This window comes from Camelus ferus, chromosome 16 (genome assembly GCF_009834535.1).
Source record: "Camelus ferus isolate YT-003-E chromosome 16, BCGSAC_Cfer_1.0, whole genome shotgun sequence".
NCBI classification, from domain to species: Eukaryota; Metazoa; Chordata; class Mammalia; order Artiodactyla; family Camelidae; genus Camelus; species Camelus ferus.
In genome coordinates, this window is record NC_045711.1 from 20664527 (window position 1) to 20681916 (window position 17390).

At 62.3% G+C, this 17390-nt stretch overlaps 2 protein-coding genes across 4 annotated transcripts; one reads left to right on the forward strand and one right to left on the reverse strand.

Annotated features, from left to right (window-relative positions):
- Positions 1 to 672: 672 nt before the first annotated feature.
- On the reverse strand, positions 673 to 13255 carry HGS (hepatocyte growth factor-regulated tyrosine kinase substrate). The gene is made up of 21 exons (XM_032456555.1): positions 13105 to 13255; positions 11563 to 11647; positions 11256 to 11331; positions 10872 to 10964; positions 9199 to 9322; positions 8561 to 8613; positions 8060 to 8128; positions 7292 to 7416; positions 6211 to 6289; positions 6039 to 6137; positions 5851 to 5946; positions 5217 to 5255; positions 4999 to 5139; positions 4841 to 4900; positions 4141 to 4348; positions 3480 to 3793; positions 3222 to 3399; positions 2381 to 2514; positions 2173 to 2292; positions 1873 to 1962; positions 673 to 1371 (listed from the first exon to the last, which is right to left on the reverse strand). Exons 1-21 carry the CDS (start codon positions 13139 to 13141, stop codon positions 1261 to 1263), a joined length of 2331 nt encoding a protein of 776 aa, XP_032312446.1. The 5' UTR covers positions 13142 to 13255; the 3' UTR covers positions 673 to 1260.
- Positions 13256 to 13402: 147 nt separating this feature from the next.
- Positions 13403 to 16243, forward strand: ARL16 (ADP ribosylation factor like GTPase 16). 3 transcript variants are annotated; one of them, XM_032456561.1, is made up of 6 exons: positions 13403 to 13483; positions 13682 to 13740; positions 14170 to 14283; positions 14614 to 14691; positions 14826 to 14941; positions 15078 to 16243. In XM_032456561.1, the coding sequence occupies exons 1-6, from the start codon at positions 13423 to 13425 to the stop codon at positions 15247 to 15249; spliced, it is 600 nt and encodes a 199-aa protein (XP_032312452.1). In that variant the 5' UTR covers positions 13403 to 13422; the 3' UTR covers positions 15250 to 16243. The 3 variants fall into 3 exon arrangements, with proteins under 3 accessions (XP_032312452.1, XP_032312453.1, XP_032312454.1); XM_032456562.1 differs by lacking the exon at positions 14614 to 14691; XM_032456563.1 differs by lacking the exon at positions 15078 to 16243 and having other exon boundaries at positions 14614 to 14833.
- The last annotated feature ends 1147 nt before the right edge of the window (positions 16244 to 17390 follow it).

Here is a 17390-nt window from a genome sequence, read left to right on the forward strand (position 1 = left end):
TGTAAGCTTGGGCTCTGCCTCCAGCTCTGAATCCTTTGCAGTCCTGTCCCCCCTCTCCGTCCAGCTCCCAAACGTCTGGACGTGGGTGTCCCCAGCCCCTTGAGTCCTCTGCTTTTGCTCTTGAATGCAAGCGGCAGCCCCCCTCGCTGCTGTCCCAGATTTAAGAGCCCAGGGGGAACAGACCCCCACTTTAGGTCGAGTGGAGAAGGCAGGGCTGCCCTCTGCCCAGCGTTCCGATGATCCTGGCCCTGCCTGTGACCTGAGCTCAAGTAGCTTATCTGTGCCTATTTAGAAGGGCTGATGTGGAGGTCACCTAAGAGGTTTGGGCACTTAAGGTGTGCAAAATGTCAGGATTGTCTTAAACACTTTTCCTAGGCTACAACTAACCAGCATTGTAGAATCGGACTGAAGCCCTGGGCCCTGCCAGTCTCTCCCAGGAGTCAGGGCAGTGCAGGGCTGGGTGGGCAGGATGGTTGCTCAGCTCCTGTAGGGACAGCTCCTTGGTGCTCGGTCTCAGGGAGGAAGAGCAGATCTGCAGCTGAGGCCAGAGCAACATCCACTAGTGGAGACTGTGGAACTGGGCCTGGGGCAAGGGACAGGCTGGCCTTTGGGGGCACCCCATCTAGAGTTGGACTGGCTGCCCGCCACCTGCCTTCTGAGCAGACACTTGAATACTTGTTGAAAGATGTTTTATTATCACTGTTCCATTCCGTCTACTGAGCAGGGCACTGGATGAGATGACAGCTCAGAAGAAGAGAAGCTGGAGACAGGCCCCCAGCCTTCCTGTGAGGGCCAGGAGCACCCCTGCTGACAGCGTGGGGGGCCACACTGGAGGGCTCTGGGGAGCACTCACACGAGTCACAGGCCCCACGGTCTCATGGGTGGGGGTGGGAGGGCGAGAGCTGTGAGGCAGAGAGACCCCACTCCCGCCAGCCATCGCAGGACCTGACACAGGGGGCTGGGGGCTTCCTCTCAGAGAAGGTCCTTCCCTTCCACCCTCCTACCCAAGGCCCAGCCCTAGGGAAAGAAGTCAGACGGACTCAGGGAGACAGGGACAGGGATGAGGCCTGGGGGGAGGAGGAGCCAGCAGGCGAGAACAAAGGAGGAGGTCTGGGATGAAGGGCCACCCCAGCTCACATGAAGCAGGGACACTACACGCAAGAGAGGAGAGAGCAAGGTGGGCGGACGATGCTAGTTAAGAGACGGAGGCAGCGGTTTGAACCGTAGTGTTACTCTGGATGGCGAGCTCCCCGGCTAGGGTCAGTCAAACGAGATGAGCTGGGCTTCGCTGCCCTGCACCGGTGGCCCCTGTGCAGGTGGCTGCTGGGCCACTGGGGGCTGCTGCTGGGGAGGGCCGCTGGAGGGCGCCATCTGGGGGGACACATGGGGGCTGTTGGTCTGTCCTCCCTCCCTCTTCCCTCCCTAGGCCCCCGCCTCCCCAGCCTCTAATGGCTCTTCTAGAACACTTGTGTCCCAACCTTGCCCCAGGTCTGCAGGCCCCCAACTAGGCCCAGCCTGGGCTGCACCAGCGGTGGTCTCTTGACTCCCTCTTTCCACTTGTCACGGGCTCCCGGTCCTCCTGTCCCCAGCAGAGCACAGACCCCAGGAAATTCTGATTAACGTCTATGGAGTTGAACTGATGTGGCCTGGGGCTCTTAAGTAAACGCACAGTTTCGACATCCCCAGGTGTGACTGTGTTTAAGTCCGGGTTCTGCCTGCAAAGCAGCAGTCCTCGCCAGCACTGGCCGCCTTCCCAGGGCAGCCCCGCGGCCGTTGGGGGCTCAGAGCGAAGCCTGTGCCCCCCTGAGCTGGCTTCCAGCACGGCCCTCCCTGGGGTCATGAGCTGTGATGGCGGCCCTGGGAGAGGCTCACCTGCTGGTACATGGGCTGCTGCCCCGAGATGTAGGGCTGCTGCGGGGGTGGCAGAGATGCATCCTGGCTGGGGAGGGTGGTCATGAGGTTCTGTGGAGAATAAAATGAACCTGAAAAGGGAGCTCTGAAACCAGATAAACAGCACTTCTGACTTGGAAAATCAAATGCCAACCAGCAAAGAGAGCCCAGTGGAGGGGACATGGTGGGGAGAAGGGCGGAGCCCGACAGTGCACCCCCAGCCTCTTGCCAAGGGTCCCCAGCCTGCCCCTGGCCGCCGACCCCACAGCCACGGCCTCTCACCTGCATGCTGTAAGGCTGGTAGCCCATGGACACGGACTGGCTCCCCATGTAACCCATGGTGCCTGACTGTGGGGGCTGGGAGATGGCCGGGAGGCTCTGCGGGGCCTGGGAGGCCACGTTCTGTGGAGGGAAGGGGGAACGGGAGAGAGCTGGGCCCAAGTGCCTCACAGTGCGGCTTTGTGGGGAGAGACGTGGCCCACCCGCCTACCTGGTACCCCTGCGTAGGGGTGGGCTGGTAGGACGAGTAGGCTGGGCTGGCGGTGGGCCCTGGGGGGCCCTGGGGGGCTGCCTGGGTGCCAGCGGCCCCCGCTGGGTACATGTAGGCGCTCACCATGCTGGGATCTGCAGGGGAAAGGAGGCATGAGCCCCCACCCTGAGGGTGGGGGGGTGCGGGGGGGCCTTCCTCTAAGTTGTCCTTTTCATTGTGACTTTGGAACCAAGTTCATGTTTCACGTTCTCACAAGAGGGTGATAAATGAAACCGAGGAGGACGGGAGAGACCCCTGCAACGTGTGCCGTCAGGAGACCCGACACCCAAACTGACGGGTGGTCTGCAAGATGGTGGGGCCGGTGCTCTTTGGGAAGTCTGTCACAGAACCCTAGGGCAGACTGAGGAATGTTCTAGATTAAAGGAGATGAATGAGGCAGAACAGCTGAACACAACACATGACAGGTTTCCTGTTGGCACAAAGGGTGTCTGGGGCCATGCATGAGAGCCGAGCTGGGGTGGACACAGTCACACCATGGCCTGAGAAGCCCCTGGCCTGGCGTCTGTGCCCAGGCTACACGGGAGCATCCTGGTTGAGGAAACACACTAAAGCCTCTAACAATAGAGGACGCCCCGCTTGCCACTCACCCTAACCTGGGCCAGAAGCGAGTGCGCATGGGAAGAGGCAGGGTGGGGCATGGGCACACCCGGGGAACCTGAGCACCTCTCTGAACCGCTCTTCTATTAAGTCTGATATCACACCGAGGGAAAACAGAACAGGGTAGTGATCTGGGCTCGTCTTGACTGCTCCACGGCTCCCCCACCGCCCGCCAGCCCGTTACCTGCTGTGGCCCCGGGCATGCTGGCGTAGGGGCTGCCGGCGGCCGGGGCCGCCTGGCTCATGTACATGGCGTGCATGGGGGAGCCCTCAACTGAGCCCGCGGGGCTGAAGGTCCCTGCGAAGCTTGCGGGGCCTGAGGGCTGGTACAGCACGCCCCCTGCCGCGGGCATGGCCTGGAGCTGAGGACAGAGACAGGCTGTCAGAGCAGTTCTCGGTCCCCGGCGTCCCCCGAGGGCGCGGGGCAAGGCTGGGCACGTGCCTGGGCATAGGGCAGGGAGAAGGCGGGCATCTGGGCCCGCATCTGGATGGTCTGCTTCTGCTGCTCCAGGCGCATCTGCCGCTCCTTCTCCTGCTCCTGCAGGCGCTGGATGGCCAGCTGCCGCTGCACCTCCAGGTACTCCTGCTTCTTCTGCCGCATGATTTCCAGCTTCTGGGCCAGCTGGATCTGGCGCTGGCGCTCCGCCTCCTCGGCTGCACGGCGCAGCTTCTCCCGGTGCTCCTCCCGCAGAGCGCTGAGGGCCCCCCGGGCATCCCGGATCTGCGCCAGCTTGTCCTGCAGCCCCTCGTAGTACACTGCGGGGGAGGGCAGAGCGGGGGGGCCCTGGCATTGGCCGGAAGCACGGGCTGCTCAGCGGTGGGCACCTGCTCCGGGAACTGCCTGGGCCTCCCTCGGCCCCGCCGAGTGCTTGTCAGCAGGGCAGCGGGCAGCTGGGCTCCAGGAAGGGCGTACACGCGCACGCGCGCACACTCTCTCCCCTGGGCTGGCTGGCCTGCGCTTAGGGGGTATTTCCTGCCACGGGGGTGGCCTGCTATGGAGCCCGAGGCCCACGCCTCTCCCGGCCTGACAACGCCTGGCCCAGAAGGCACCCCCAGCCCTGAGTGGGTGCAGTGGTCCCTGACCGGAGCCCCGTGGCACCTACGCCTGCGCTCGTCCAGCTGGTTGAGCAGCTCGAGCAGCTGGGGGTGCATGCCATTGATGGACTGGAAGAGCGACAGCACGGCCGAATCGTTGGTGATGCTGCGGCCTCGCACGTGGTTGCTCTTCATGCGGTTGACAAAGGTGGTAACAGCGTTCTGCAGGGCCTTCAGGAACTGTGCGTGGCTCTCCTCCGACTCCCCGTTCTGGTACTGCGGGGGCACAGTGCGGTCTGGTGAGCACCTCCCGCGTCCCCAGGCCCGAGCAGGGACCCTCCGTCCGGATCTACCAGGCACTGAGCTCCGAGCCTGCTGCCCACCTGACCGGGTGCTCCTGGCAGCTCTGAGAGGCACCCTCAGCACACGGCTCACAAGTGAGGAAACAGGACCATAGCACAGCGTGGCTGAGACGAAGCTGCCCGGCCCTGGTCTCTTATTCCAATGGGCAACAAAATGCACAGCCCCAGGAAGGCCCCAGACTTGTCCCGGTGGTTCTGGGCTGCCCTAGAGTATTCTGATCGTTCAGGGTAGGCTACGAGTGTCCGAGCTCTGGCCCACAGCCAGCCCAGACAGAGCTGATGGAGGGTTCTGAGCCGGAGAAGCCCAGCTCCAGGAGGCCACTGCAGGCACCACTCGGCCCTCCTGACACTCTGTGCTCCCAGACACCCAGATTTCCCCTAACCCAAGGAGGGAGCCGCAGCTTACCTCACTGAAGGAGCCACCGGCGGGAGTTACAGGCTGAGGGTCCATCTCCGGGAGGGGAGTCTGGAAGAGACCGGAGGGTGAGTGGGGTTCCACCTTCGGCCTGTCCCTGTGCCGCCGTCCCAAGGACTGCGGGCAGCAGCCCGAGAGCAGCCCCTCACCTCCACGCTCGCAGGGCCTGAGAGGCCCTCGGTGGGCTGGACAGTGGGCTCTGTCAGGGGCACTGGCGCGGATGGCGTGGGGCTCCTCCGAGCCTCCTCCTGCTTCTTCTCCCAGTAGTTGCGGTTGAGGTACCGGGCGAGCTGCACGGGCAAAAGGGGGTCACTCTCGAGGGCCAGGAGGCAGTGAGGGGAAATTGCCACCTGCAGGGCGTCCTCACCTCGGGGTCGATGTCCTCAGCCAGAGGCGCCGACGAGTTCTGGGGAGACGTGGGGGGTGTGAGGGGCCGTGGGCCAGAGAAGCAGCAACCCTGGCCGTCGCTCAGGAAGCCTGGATGGCGCAGTGCTGACAGTGGACCCCAGAGGCTGGCCAGAGCCAGTCCAGTCCCCAAGGGGCTGTACACAAGGTGCAGGGTGGTGCCGCGCCAGCCCTCCCAAGAACCCTCCAACACCCAAGGGGCAGGGGCAGGGCCACTCTCGGCCCCACCCCTGGAGCCCTGCACAACTTGCAAATAACTTTCTGAACCTTCTGTCCCACCTGCTACCCACCCACTTTCTACAGACGGGACTGGGGCCAGAGAGAGGTTGGGCCAACCCCCAGAAAGCAGGCCTGTGAGGGCTGCAAGGGAGGCTAGAAAAAGGCAGGGCCCTTGTGACCCCAGGCTCCCCACCTTCTCCTACCTTTGCATCGTCCTCTGCCCGACAGGGGCCCCAGCCAGGGAGCAGAGGCCTGTGAGAGCCAAGCTGCACCATGACCACTGCCGGCGAGACGCTGTGTCCTTGCCCCAGCGCCTGCCCCCCACACCCTCCCACCCACCACGGGAAGGCGTCTAAGGCGAGGCTGGGGCGGCTCACCACGGGTGAAGAGTACAGGCTGCTGGCAGGGGGCGCTGACGAGGCCACGGGCGCGGGCTCCGCCTTAGGGTACGCGGTGTAGGCCGACTTCTGTCTCTGCAGGAGAACCAGGAAGAGGGTGTCGCCAGGTGCTCCTCTCGGCCACCCCCACTGCCCTCCACCTGCCTCTGCCCCCATCCCCAGCTCACCATCCTCTCCTTCTCCTCGGCCTCTGACTGCGATAGGGCCAGTGCCAGCTGCAGCTCCTCCTCCTCCTGCAGGGCCGTCTCATCCCTCTTGGGGGGCAGCTGGGAAGGCAGGGCAGGTGGGCGGGGTGCCCGGGGCCCAGGAGCGAGGCGCAGCCTGGGGCCCGGGAGGTACCTGGGACTGCTGGGACAGGGGACTGGTCAGGTACTCCGGGGGCAGCTCCGTTGATGAGGCAGCCTTTCCCTCCGCTTTCCTGGAGGAGACAGGACACCGTGGGTAACCAGGCACCAGACGCCGGGCCCCCAAGTTCTCGAGGACACTGCCTCGGCTTCCCTCCCATGTCCCCACAGAAGGATGACAGAGGTTCCACCGGCCACTCCGGAGAGTAGCTGGACCCTCAAAGCAGCTGTCCACCTCCGGGCTGTAGGGCTCCGGGCGGGTCACCAGCCTGTGCTGCAGCCTCTCTCCTGGAAGCGAGGCTCTGACACCCACCTGGCCAGGCCACGGCCCACGGAAAGGTCTCCCCGTAGAACGGCCCGCGGACACCACCTCTCTGGGGGTCAGGACCCACACCGGGCGCTGGGACAGGCAGACAGCAGGGCCTCCAGACCAACCGCACAGAGCCCGACCCTAATCACGAGGAAACCTCGGACCCACACCCAGAGACACTACGACAGCCTGAACCCGGGCAATGTCCTGTCATGGAAGATGAGGGGGCTGAGGCACAGCCGGGTTAGGCAGCTGAGGTGACCAGTCCTGACAGAACAGAACTGCCAGGGAACACTCCTGGGACTCGGGAAGCCCGAACAGTAGGTGTCGGCACCTACTGACGCCAGACGCCCCAACTCCACGACTGTGAGGAGAACATGCCCCTTGGGAGGCCACGTGGGAGGTCGAGGGGTGGGGGTCCGGGGCCTGCTGCCCACCCTCAACCGGTTCAGGACACAAGGCGCGTGCACAGGGACACAAGCAAGCGGGGCAGGTACATAAGTCAACGGGGCCACCAGGGGACTGGGGGGAGGTGGCGTCCACGTGGGGTCTTCTAACCACTCCCGCCACCTCTTCTTTAAGTTTTATTTCCAAACCAGAAACTTAGAAAGACAAACTCAAGCACCTGGCCGGCTGGTTTCAGACCCCGGGCGCCCGTCTGGCTCTGCCCCGAGTCTGGCAGGGCCGTGGGAGCAGGGCCCGGGTGGGCCCCCCAGACAGTGGAGACAGAAGGCCGGCCCGGCTCCAGAGCCCATGGGGGACTCACTTGTTGAGCTGCTCATAGCAGGGCTCGCACACCCGCACTTCCTTCTCGATGCCAAACTTGGGGATGGTTGAGTACTTGGAGGAGCACTTGCCACAGAAGATCTGGCCACACGCCCGGCAGTGGTGCTGCAACACAGGGCAGGTCAGGGCGGCCGGTCCGTCCCCCTTCGTGCCCACTCTGCCCAGCACCACCCACTGCAGACACCGTAGGCTGGGCCTCCCAGGCCGGGGTGGGCAGAAGGGCCTGGGAGGCCAGAGGCCCTGGGGGAGTAGGGCACACTTCCAAGCCCCCGACTACAGCCTCCATTTGGGGGAAGTAAGTATATATTGAAAAGAAGAAAGTTTACAAAAAACGTGAACTGCCCTGACAAACAAGAGTTTTGGTGGGCGGTGGGTGTGGTGAGTCTGCTCAGACGCCCGGGCCCAGCCCTCGCCACGGCCAGCCTGGACTTGGGTGGGAAGAGACGGTGGCCCGAGCGTCCAAGCCGGACAGGCTGAGTCAGCCGAGAAGACTCGGCTAACGGGCTGTTGGTTGAGGGAACGCAGACCCAGAGTGTTTCCGGGGGCGTGTAGCCTGGCCCAAACTTTACCCAAGGGCACCGACCATCAGACACAGGACCCCAAGGTGACTATGCTCACCACACAGCTGGGGGCTCAATGTGCTCCCCCCTACCAGGTCCCCAAGAGGAGAAGGACCATGCGTGGGTGCAGTGGCCTCATGACAGCAATGGGTGGCCTGGGGACCCTCCCCCGGGGCAGGCGCACTCACCTTGCGGGTCACGACCCCAAACTGTACCCGGCAGCGGTGGCATTCCTCAGCATCCACCCAGTCTGGGGCCTGGGGACGGGCAGAGTCAGGGTCACCCAGCCCCGGCCCTCCCTGCCAAGATTCCCACTTCCCACAGGTGGGAGAAGACCCTGGTGTGGGCAGGGGACTGGAGCCAAGTCACTGCAGACAAAGGAAGAACTCGAGAAAGGCGCCCCCTCCAAAGACATTTCCTTTCTAAAGACACGACAGCTAGACTTCCCCCAGCTCTGGAGACGTGTCACTATGTTTTAACTTTGTGAGCCCGCGAGCTGCAGCCCTAGGGCACCGTGAACCGGGTTCCCGTCTCCGCCTGCAGAGACGAACGTTCCACTCGGCAAGGTCAGCGTTCTCCTTCTCAAGACCAGCAGCAGCTCCCCTGCTCCCAAAAAGCCCGGGTCCCAGGGCCCCTTCTGCTTCCTCAGAGCCACCCAGTCCCTGGACCCCAGTGCCCTGCGGACTCACTCTCTCTGCCGCAAACATGGCGTCACTCTCCTTGAACTCGGGGAAGACGTGTCCTGGAGAGAGGAGGCCACTGTCATGGCCAAGGGCCACCCTGCACGCGAGGCTCTCAGCCTCTCCGGTCCTCGCCCACCTGCCCTGAGGCTTTCAGGAGCTGTGTCCTGGCTCTCGGTATCTGCCTCCCCAACGCCTCCCCTCCGGGCTGGCGCCTGCTGTGCCCTCAACAGCCAGTCAGCTCCACACTGGCCGAACCTGAGGCCCCAGTGGGACGCAGGCCGCGGCCTCCTCCTGCTGGTTCGTCCTCACACTCAGGTCTGGTACTCTTGCCACCTGCTCTCCAGACCTCCCCCGACCATGCGTCCTAGCCACCCCCATCCTCCTCTGGGGAGCCAGGTCCCCCTCTCGGAACCCAGCTCCTCCGTCAACTCACCACTGCACTGCCCGACCCCTGCCCTGATGGGGCATGAGGCCCAGAAAGCAGGGGCTCAGGTGCCCAGGGCTGCACTGAGGCCACCGCTGCTCCCACGGAGAGGAGCAGCCCCCAGCCTGGGTGGGGTGGACACAGCCTCCCTTGGGCCCGCCTGGTGCAGGGTGCATCCTGAGCCTGGGACTGGACCCTCCTGCCCAGCCTCCCCGCTCACCTTCCACCTTCATGATTTGGTACGTGTCCTGGACCACCTTGTACTTGGGTTCATTCCGGAAGGCGTGTGCCCAGGCCTGGATCAAGTACAGGATCTTGTTTCGGACATTTACTTCTACCTGCCTCTGCAGAGAGAGGAGAGAGAAGGGGGGGAAGGGGGGCCTTGGAGGATGCAGGTACCAGAGACATCTCAGTACGGGGAGGCGGCTGGAAGACCCCACTACTCTGACATACGGGGCTGGCAGAGGTGAGCACTGGGGCCATGGACTGACCATCCTCCCTAAACACAGGCCTTCTCCAGGGCACCCTGTCTCTAAGGACAGATCCACTGTACCTGTCTGTCCGCGCAGGGCCTGAACTTGTCTCTAACTGCTGGCAGAAGCCAGGGGTCCCGGAAGAGACGGCTTTCCAACCTAATTTCTGCTGTACTAGAACTACCTGCTCTCTCAACCCCGCCCAGGACTCCATCCAACCACCTCGGGAGCCCTTCAGCCTAAAACCCACTCTGGTGCCACTAATGGCCACCTCGAACAGGCAGAGCCAGCCAGGCTGAGGGAGCAAACGCCCAGCTGGCCAGCCCTGCCCTCCAGGCACAGCCACCCCAGGCACGTGGTGGGGGCGGCAGCTCCAAAAAGTTCCCCACATACAAAGCCATCACCTCAGCAGGTTAAAGCGCAGCTAATCACATTTCTAAGCCTCTCTTGGGGACGCCGTCCACACTCGGCGCTCAGGATGGCGGACTGAGAAAGCTGCTTTGTGGAGACACCGACTGCAGCTCACGCACCCGGCTTGCCCCTCTTCCCTGTAATCCGTGTCAGGTCAGTGGACCCCCTTCCTGCGGCAGCTCTGCTTCTCCAAGGGCCGCAGCCACACGCAGCACGAACAGGGCACAACTGTGCCCAATGGGGAGGGCAGGTCCCAATTCCTCCACCAAGGTCACCAGTCAGGGCCTCGGAGAAGCCCCACTGTCAGCTCAGCCCCAGACAGACTCCTGGCCACGAGACCCGAGGGCACCCGATGGCAGCAGAGACAGTTGCCCACCCTGGCAGCCTCATGTCCATGGGGAGCCCTTCACTTCCAAGGATGGCTGCACTGCCCAACTCTGCATCACACAACCTCCCAGTGTCAGCACCCACGTCATAATCCCTGCAGGCAGGCAGCGAACTTGACCCCCCTGGGTGAGCCCTTGGGGCCCTGGAGGACTTTCTCTCCTTGGCCTGGGCAGGTGTGAAACCCACTGCCCCAGCGTCCCTGCTCTGCTGCACCCCCAACTCTTCCGCCACAAGCACACTGGACTTGTGTGCCTTCCTGCTCAGGGGCCTTCCCAAACCCTTTGGAGCCCCCAAGGCCTCCACTGGCATCTCCTGTCCGCGGCCACATGCCAAGACTACTTCCCCACCTTCTCTGCTGCTCAGTGAGCATCCTCTGCCCTTCAAAACTCAGCTCCTGCCTCCAAGAAACCTTCCTAACCTCGCAGGAGGAGTGGGGTCTCCTCTGCACCCCTTGGAAGAGCCCCAGCTGGCTTCCCGTAAGGCTTGACCTCATCAGGCAGGTGCCATGGACATTCCTCTTCCACTGTGCCTGGCACTGTGCCTGCCACGCAACCCCCGAGAAGCCCATGTGCGGGTTGGCACACCCCAGGTCAGGCCTCTCCGGTCCCTGCAGGGTGCTCACCTTCAGCAGCTCCTTCAGCTCCTCCATGGTCTGCTTGTTGGCCACCTCGTCGTGGACCGTCTGGCCACAGTTCTTCACCACAGACTCCATGACCTGCAGAACCCAGCGAGAAGGTGGGCCTCGACAGGGCCTTCAGGCCACCCAGCCGGACGGGAAAGCCCACAGGCAGCCTCCGGGGAAGGCCCAGCCAGGGTACTTGCGGCCCTTCTAACTCCACGTTTTATAACCAACGACAGACAATGGAGTCAGCCTCGGGGCCTGCGTGCAGCAGCCTCGCCCTCATCCCGGCGCTCCACCGGGGCTGCCCTCACCCCCCGGTGCCTCCACTGCTGGCAGTCCACCCAGCCCTGACATCCCCATGGTTGACGAAAGGAGTCTGGTTACCTCCAGGGCGTACAGGGCCACGTGGGGGTTCTTGTCGTTGACTTTCTTCTTGATGGAACTCACGGCATATTTGGCTCTGACAGGAAAGAGCCACAGCAAAAGCAGAAACAGAAAGGGAGAGAGAACACAGTCTCTGAGACTCAGAAAAAGCCCAGCCGCCATCCGGTCCTTGAGACCTCAGGCAGTCGTGCAGGTGACCACACGCTTCCAAGCTGCACAGAAGTCCTTTAATAACCCCAAGATCTCGAAGACCCCAGCGTGCAGACCACACAGTCGTCCAGCCCTCGGGAGGTGAGCGGGCACTCACTGTGTGTCCCCCTGGCGGATCAGATCGCAGATCTGGAGGATGGACTCCCAGTCAGTCTCCAGAAGAAGCTGGCTGGTCGCTTTGTCTAAGGCAAAAACGCACTTGTTATGGGGGCTCATCCTGCTCTGTGACTCCCTAGGTGGCCCCCCAGCTCAGTGACAGGCAGGAGGGACTGCCTCCTTCCCATGTTAGACATTTAGATCAAATGGAAAACCACTTAAAAATCTTCCTGTCTCATGGCAATAACCACAAGGGTGCGATCCTCCCCAAAATGGAAACAGATAACTTGGAAAACAAGAACAGAAAATGCCTACCACATACTTGTCACAAACCAAATGCTGTTTCGAACACTTTATGTGAACTCATTTAACCCTTACAGAACCTTACGAATCAGTCGCTATTTCTACTTTCTTACAGACAAAATGACACAGAGAGGGGAAGATGCTGCCTGAAGTCACACAGCTCGCTGCGGACAGAGTCCAGGTTCAACACTGTACTCAGATGCCTCTTCGCAAAAAGAGCTCTGCTGCCCTATCCCTCAGAGCCCCTGGTTTTTCCGAGGTTTAGCCTACCTAACTAGCCCACAGCTGGGGCATGGCTGGAGAGAGATGCAGTGTGGACCCCAGCCCTCTGCTTCAAATGTTTTGTGGGGTGAAGACAGGATGGACCTGCCAAGGAGAGTTCTCCAGCCAACCCCTCTCCTCTGTGTCAGACAGATGTGCTGTGAGGCGCTGCTGCTCCAGCCCAGCCAGCACCACCTCCCCTCGAGTCCTACAAATGATCGGTATTGATCTGGCAGTAACTTCTGGGTGGACCACCAAAGGGCTGAACCACCCCATAAGCTGAGTTCCTCAGCCTGCATGTTCCACTGAGGTCTCCTCCAAAACCACATTCAAGGAAAAAGGAGGGTGGGCTCAGGCAGACCAGGGAAGCACCCACAGCGCCTGTCCCAAACACAGAGCACACACAGTTTCATCGAGGGTGGGGGATTTGCCCATGAACATTCCTTTTCCTTCCTAAAACCTGCGACCTCTCAGAGCCTCAGAAGGATCAGCTACCCACCCCAACGCAGGGAACGCCTTCCTAAGCCCCAGACGCTTCCTGGAGCCAAACAGGGACCCACGGCGCTAGTCTGGCTCCCCAGGGAAGCAGCGCCCCAAAAGGCCTGGCAGGCCCCAGAAAGGACACTGCTGGCTCCACCCTTCGGGACCCCATGTCTGGGTCAGAACTCCCAGATCCCACGCAACCTAGGCTTTCCTAGAGCGAGAGGGCCTATTGAGGTTTCACTGTTTGCCTGAGTCACCCGGTTCCGTGACTCAGGACGTGAGGCCCGCTCGGTCGGACGCTGCCGGTCGTTCCCCCGGGGCTCCTGGTCGGTCTCCTGCGCGACCCTCACGCCCTCGGGCCGGCGCCAGGCCCGCGCCCCGGACCGCCGTGCCCTGCGTCGCCGGCGCGCCCGCCCAGGGCCCGGGGCGCGCGGCGGCCACCCCGGGGCGCGGGGGCCGGGAGGCTTTCCCACGGGGGTCGCGGGGGCCGCGTTACCTAGGAGACGCTCGAAGGTGCCGCTGCCGCGCCCCATGGCGACCCGGACCCCGATCCGACGCCGCGGCGGTCCCTGCTGCGAGCCGGCGCGCCCCCGACTTCCGCTTCCGCCTCCCCCTCGGGCGCGCGCCCGCGTACGTCTCCGGGCGGGTCCGTGTGCTGCTGGGCGCCAGTTGGGCCGCGCCTGCTGAGTTGATAAGAGCCATGAACCAATGAGAAGGCAGGAGGTGAGACCTATCCAATGAGAGCGGGGCTGAGGGCGGGCCTTGCGTCGTCGCGCCGCCTAGATACGGGTGTCGGGTGAAGCCGGGAGCGGTGATGTGTCTCCTGCTCGGGGCCACGGGTGTCGGCAAGACGCTGTTGGTGAAACGCCTGCAGACTATCCTTCCGCGCCAGGCTGGCGGGATAGGGGCTGGGGGACTCCGGGGGTACGGGGGCGCTGGTGGTGAGCGGGGCAGGGGCCGCCCGGGGCTGGAAGCGTCGGGGCCACGGTCCACCTGGGGCGGGGGACGCCCGGGGCAGGGTCGGGCCAGCGCTCCCTCCTCTGCCCGCCTCGGAGTCCTTGACCGCCTCGCACAGCTGAGCTCCCGGGATGGGAAGGGCGACCTGGGCGATCCTCCCCCGACGCGGCCCACGGTAGGTGCCCGCCCTTCTGCAGCTTTGGGAGAAGTGAGTCCCCCTATGCGGTTAGGAAAGCGCTTTGGGTTCTTTTAAGTGGAAGCTGGAGTCCGGCGGTCGGTGTGTTCAGCACAGCCCTTGGGAGGTGGTGGATGTCACCGCAGGGAGTTTGGCTCCGACGGGACAGAGTCGCGGGGGATCCGGAGCCGCCCGCCTTTCACCACCGTTCAGACTGCTTTTGCTGCTGGCCGCAGAGGGCGAATCCCGGTCGTGGGGTCCTGGACTTCTGGGAGCATCTTTAGGTCTCCTCTGTCACGGGTTCTGCCCTAGGGCCTGCGAACTCGAGATGGGGGTAACTCGCAGTGTAAAGGCTGGGCACGTTGCTATCCAGGAGTTCCCCGGGAAAGCGCTTGTGTTGGTCTCTCTGCAGCCTGGTTTCTTCCACAGGTGGGCACCAACCTTACGGACATCGTGGCCCAGAGCAAAATCACCATCCGGGAGCTGGGGGGTTGCATGGGCCCCATCTGGCCCAGTTACTATGGAAACTGTCGTTCTCTTCTAGTAAGTCGTTCTCTTTTGAACTTCCTTTGGGGAAGTATGTCCCCATTCCAGTATTTAATCCCCAATTTCTCTATTTTTGGGGTAGAGTTTGGGTTCCTGGGTGACTGTGCTAGTCAAGGAAACAGGGCCCAGGCTAGAGCTGCTTCCTTCTGGGGCTGCAGCCTGATCCTGCTCCCAAGCCAACATAAAAGCTCCAGGACGGCTTGTTGAGGGCAGTGTTTATTCTCTGTAGGTACCTGTGATGTCCACTCACTGCCTTGCTGCGCTGATTGTGTTTTTTCATTTTATGTTTGAATTGTATATTCCCCTGGTTCGTCCCATTCTGGCAAGACCTGTGCCCTAGATTCCAGGAGAAGTAACCTTCCTTGGAGAAGTAACGGCCCCACGAGTAGAGAGACTTCCGTGGAGGTGCAAACAAACAAGCAACGCCATCCTCCTGCAGGGGTCGCTCCCCTCTGCTCCTGCCTGTCCCCAGCCAGGCCTGTGATTCCAGGAGAGGAGAGCCTGCTGCAGGAGCCTAATCTCCACTTCCTCTTTCCCAGTTCATGATGGACGCCTCCAACCCCACACAGCTGTCTGCCTCCTGCGTGCAGCTCCTGGGTCTCCTTTCAGCAGAAGAGCTTGCAGAAGCATCAGTTCTGATACTGTTCAATAAAATGTGCATGTCCATGAGCCGAGAGGGGTGCAGGGTGCCCCAGGGCGGAGCTCCCGTGGGGCAGCTGGGAGGGTGGCTTGTGGGGGGTTGGGGTGGGCTCCTGGCAGCCCACCCTGACCGGGCACTTCTCTCACTCCAGTGACCTGCCCTGTTACATGACCACGGAGGAGATGAAGTCGTTGATCAGGCTCCCAGACCTCGTTGCTTGTGCCAAGCAGAGTATCACCACGGTGGAAATCAGCGCCCGGAATGGCACTGGCTTGTCGGAAGTGCTGCGTTGGCTCCAGGACACCCACAGAGCTAACGGTTGACTGCAGGGCGGAGGAGCATGGCTGGCCTGCTCTATGGCAAGAAGGCAGAGGCGGCACTGCCTGGCTTCTGCGGTCTCTTGCTTCCATAAGGGCAGGATGGCCCAGTGTGAGCCCCAGGAGATGTGCTGAGTGCACGCAGGTCACAGAGCCTGCTGACTGTCCTCTGGCTCCTGCACTCAGAGAGGAGGACAGGCCTGCCCAGTGGCTTGTGTCCTGCTGCTATCCTGGGGCGGTTCTACTGGGGTCTGTCCCCCTCTCCCTAGGGGATCTGCTCTGTCTACTGCCGTACAAGTTCCAGCCTGTTGGGTTTCAGATACACCGACAGTGGGATCCCTGCAGACAACAGGAGGTACACGAATCAAGTGTTATAGCAAGAAATAAGCTTTGAGCTGGAAACAGTAAATGTTCATTACCCAGAGGAGCCTGGAGGGCACAGGGTTCCCACAGGTAGTCCATGGTGGGGAAGCCGTGGTGGAAGGTACCGACCAGCTCGTGGCCAGGCCCTTGGGCCGCAGTTCCCCAGGATTCCACTGTGTCCTTTTGTCTCAGCCGAGGCCACTTGCAGCAAAACACCCAGTTATCGATGCATTTGTGTCCTAGGCCCTGTAACGGATTAGCACAAACTGTGGCTGTAGCTGCATAAACTTAGGGTCACAGTGCTGGCCTGAAATGCAGGTATCAGCAGGCTTGGTTCCTGTGGGGGGCTCCGTGAGAGAATCCGTTCCTTGTCTCTTCTGGCTTCAGTGGCTGCTGGTGATGCTTGGTGTCTTTGGCTGGTGGCTTGCAGGACTTGAATCTTTGCCTCTGTCTTCACATGGTCATCTCTCTTCTTATGAGGATGCCTGTCATTGGATTTGGGGCCCAGAGTGATCTCATCTCAGGATCCGTAATTATACATGTAAAGACCCTTTTCTCACATTTGAGTCTTCCGGGGGTTATGACTTGGATATACCTTTTCAAGCCATTGTTCAACATGCTGTGATCCTGTAAGATACCCTCTGCTTCTGAGTGTGGTTGTGAGTTGTGTACAACAGCCTCTCCACCTCAGCTGGCAGGCTGGCTCGGTGGGCTGTGAAGAACTCAGGGCTCTGCTGTCTCACACCCTCTGTGCAGACCCCCAGCCCTGGCCCTCATCCTCCTCATGGCTTCCAGCTGGCCCCTTTGCAGGGGGAGCTCTGTTCCTGCAGAGGTTGTAAATGGTGCCCAAGCAAGCCCTACACATGCTGCAGGGTGACATGGGCTCAAGTCTCTTCCTCCCCAGCTGAAGTGGAAGGCCTCCCGGTTGGGAAGGTTCCCGATTGCCTGTTGGCTGTCCACGGCCCATGCCGCCGCCTCAGGCTCACTGTGCAAATCGCCCGTCCTGCTCCGTGGTCCCGCGTGCCACCAAGCAGCTGTGGGTGCCAGCGGTCTCCCTCCTGAGATTGATCCATGGAGACTTCGGGGGATGCACGGTGACTGGCTGCCAGACATCCCCAATTCCAGGGCGCCAAGCAGAGCCTGGGCAAGACCTTAAAGTGTTCCAAGAACGCCCTCAGCTGTGGCTGAGCCTCCCAGACACAGTCAACGCCAGCGGGAGCCCGGGACCAGCTCTGGGAGCACCAGCCCCTGACCCGTACCACCATGTTGACCAGTGCCAGGGCCGGGCTCCAGTTAACCTTCTGTTTCAGTGTGGGTGTGTTTTAAAGCAGGATTCTCTGAAATGAGGCTGGTGCAGGTGGCACTGCTGAGGAGCTAATGCCGAACCCTGGGGGGCCTCAGGGGGCCTCCGGAAAGCGCGCGTGGCTCTCACCAACCCCACGCGGCCGCAGGGCCCCAGCACCGCAGGTCTCTAGGACCACCCCTGCGGCTGTGCCGTGGCCTCACCCCCTCCTGACTGCAGGGCGGGATGTCCAGGCCCAGAGGGGACAGACGGGGACACCTCACGCCGTCTGGGCTCCCGTTCCCCTAGTCACCGTGAGAGGCAGCCCTCGGTCGCAGTAAACGTCCTCTGAGGGCCCGTCTGGGCGCAGCCATCCTGAAGGACCCAACAAGCGGGTTTCCCACGATCTGGGGGCGAGGACGGCTGGCTGAGCGGGAGCCCGGGGCGTGGGGCTGCACGGTGAGGCCGGAGTGGTGATCGGAGCCCTGGCGGGGACGCCCCA

Excerpts from the sequence above, each read along its gene's own strand:
- HGS (XM_032456555.1), bottom strand. The coding sequence starts at position 13,141 with ATGGGGCGCGGCAGCGGCACCTTCGAGCGTCTCCTAG. Across the intron at positions 6,290-7,291 it reads TGCTATGAGCAGCTCAACAA|GAAAGCGGAGGGAAAGGCTG; the intron begins GTGAGTCCCCCA and ends TGTCTCCTCCAG. Across the intron at positions 3,400-3,479 it reads TCTCCCTGCCCTATGCCCAG|CTCCAGGCCATGCCCGCGGC; the intron begins GCACGTGCCCAG and ends CTCTGTCCTCAG.
- ARL16 (XM_032456561.1), top strand. The coding sequence starts at position 13,423 with ATGTGTCTCCTGCTCGGGGCCACGGGTGTCGGCAAGACGCTGTTGGTG. Across the intron at positions 14,284-14,613 it reads GAAACTGTCGTTCTCTTCTA|ACCTGTGCCCTAGATTCCAG; the intron begins GTAAGTCGTTCT and ends CATTCTGGCAAG. Across the intron at positions 14,692-14,825 it reads GTAGAGAGACTTCCGTGGAG|TTCATGATGGACGCCTCCAA; the intron begins GTGCAAACAAAC and ends CCTCTTTCCCAG.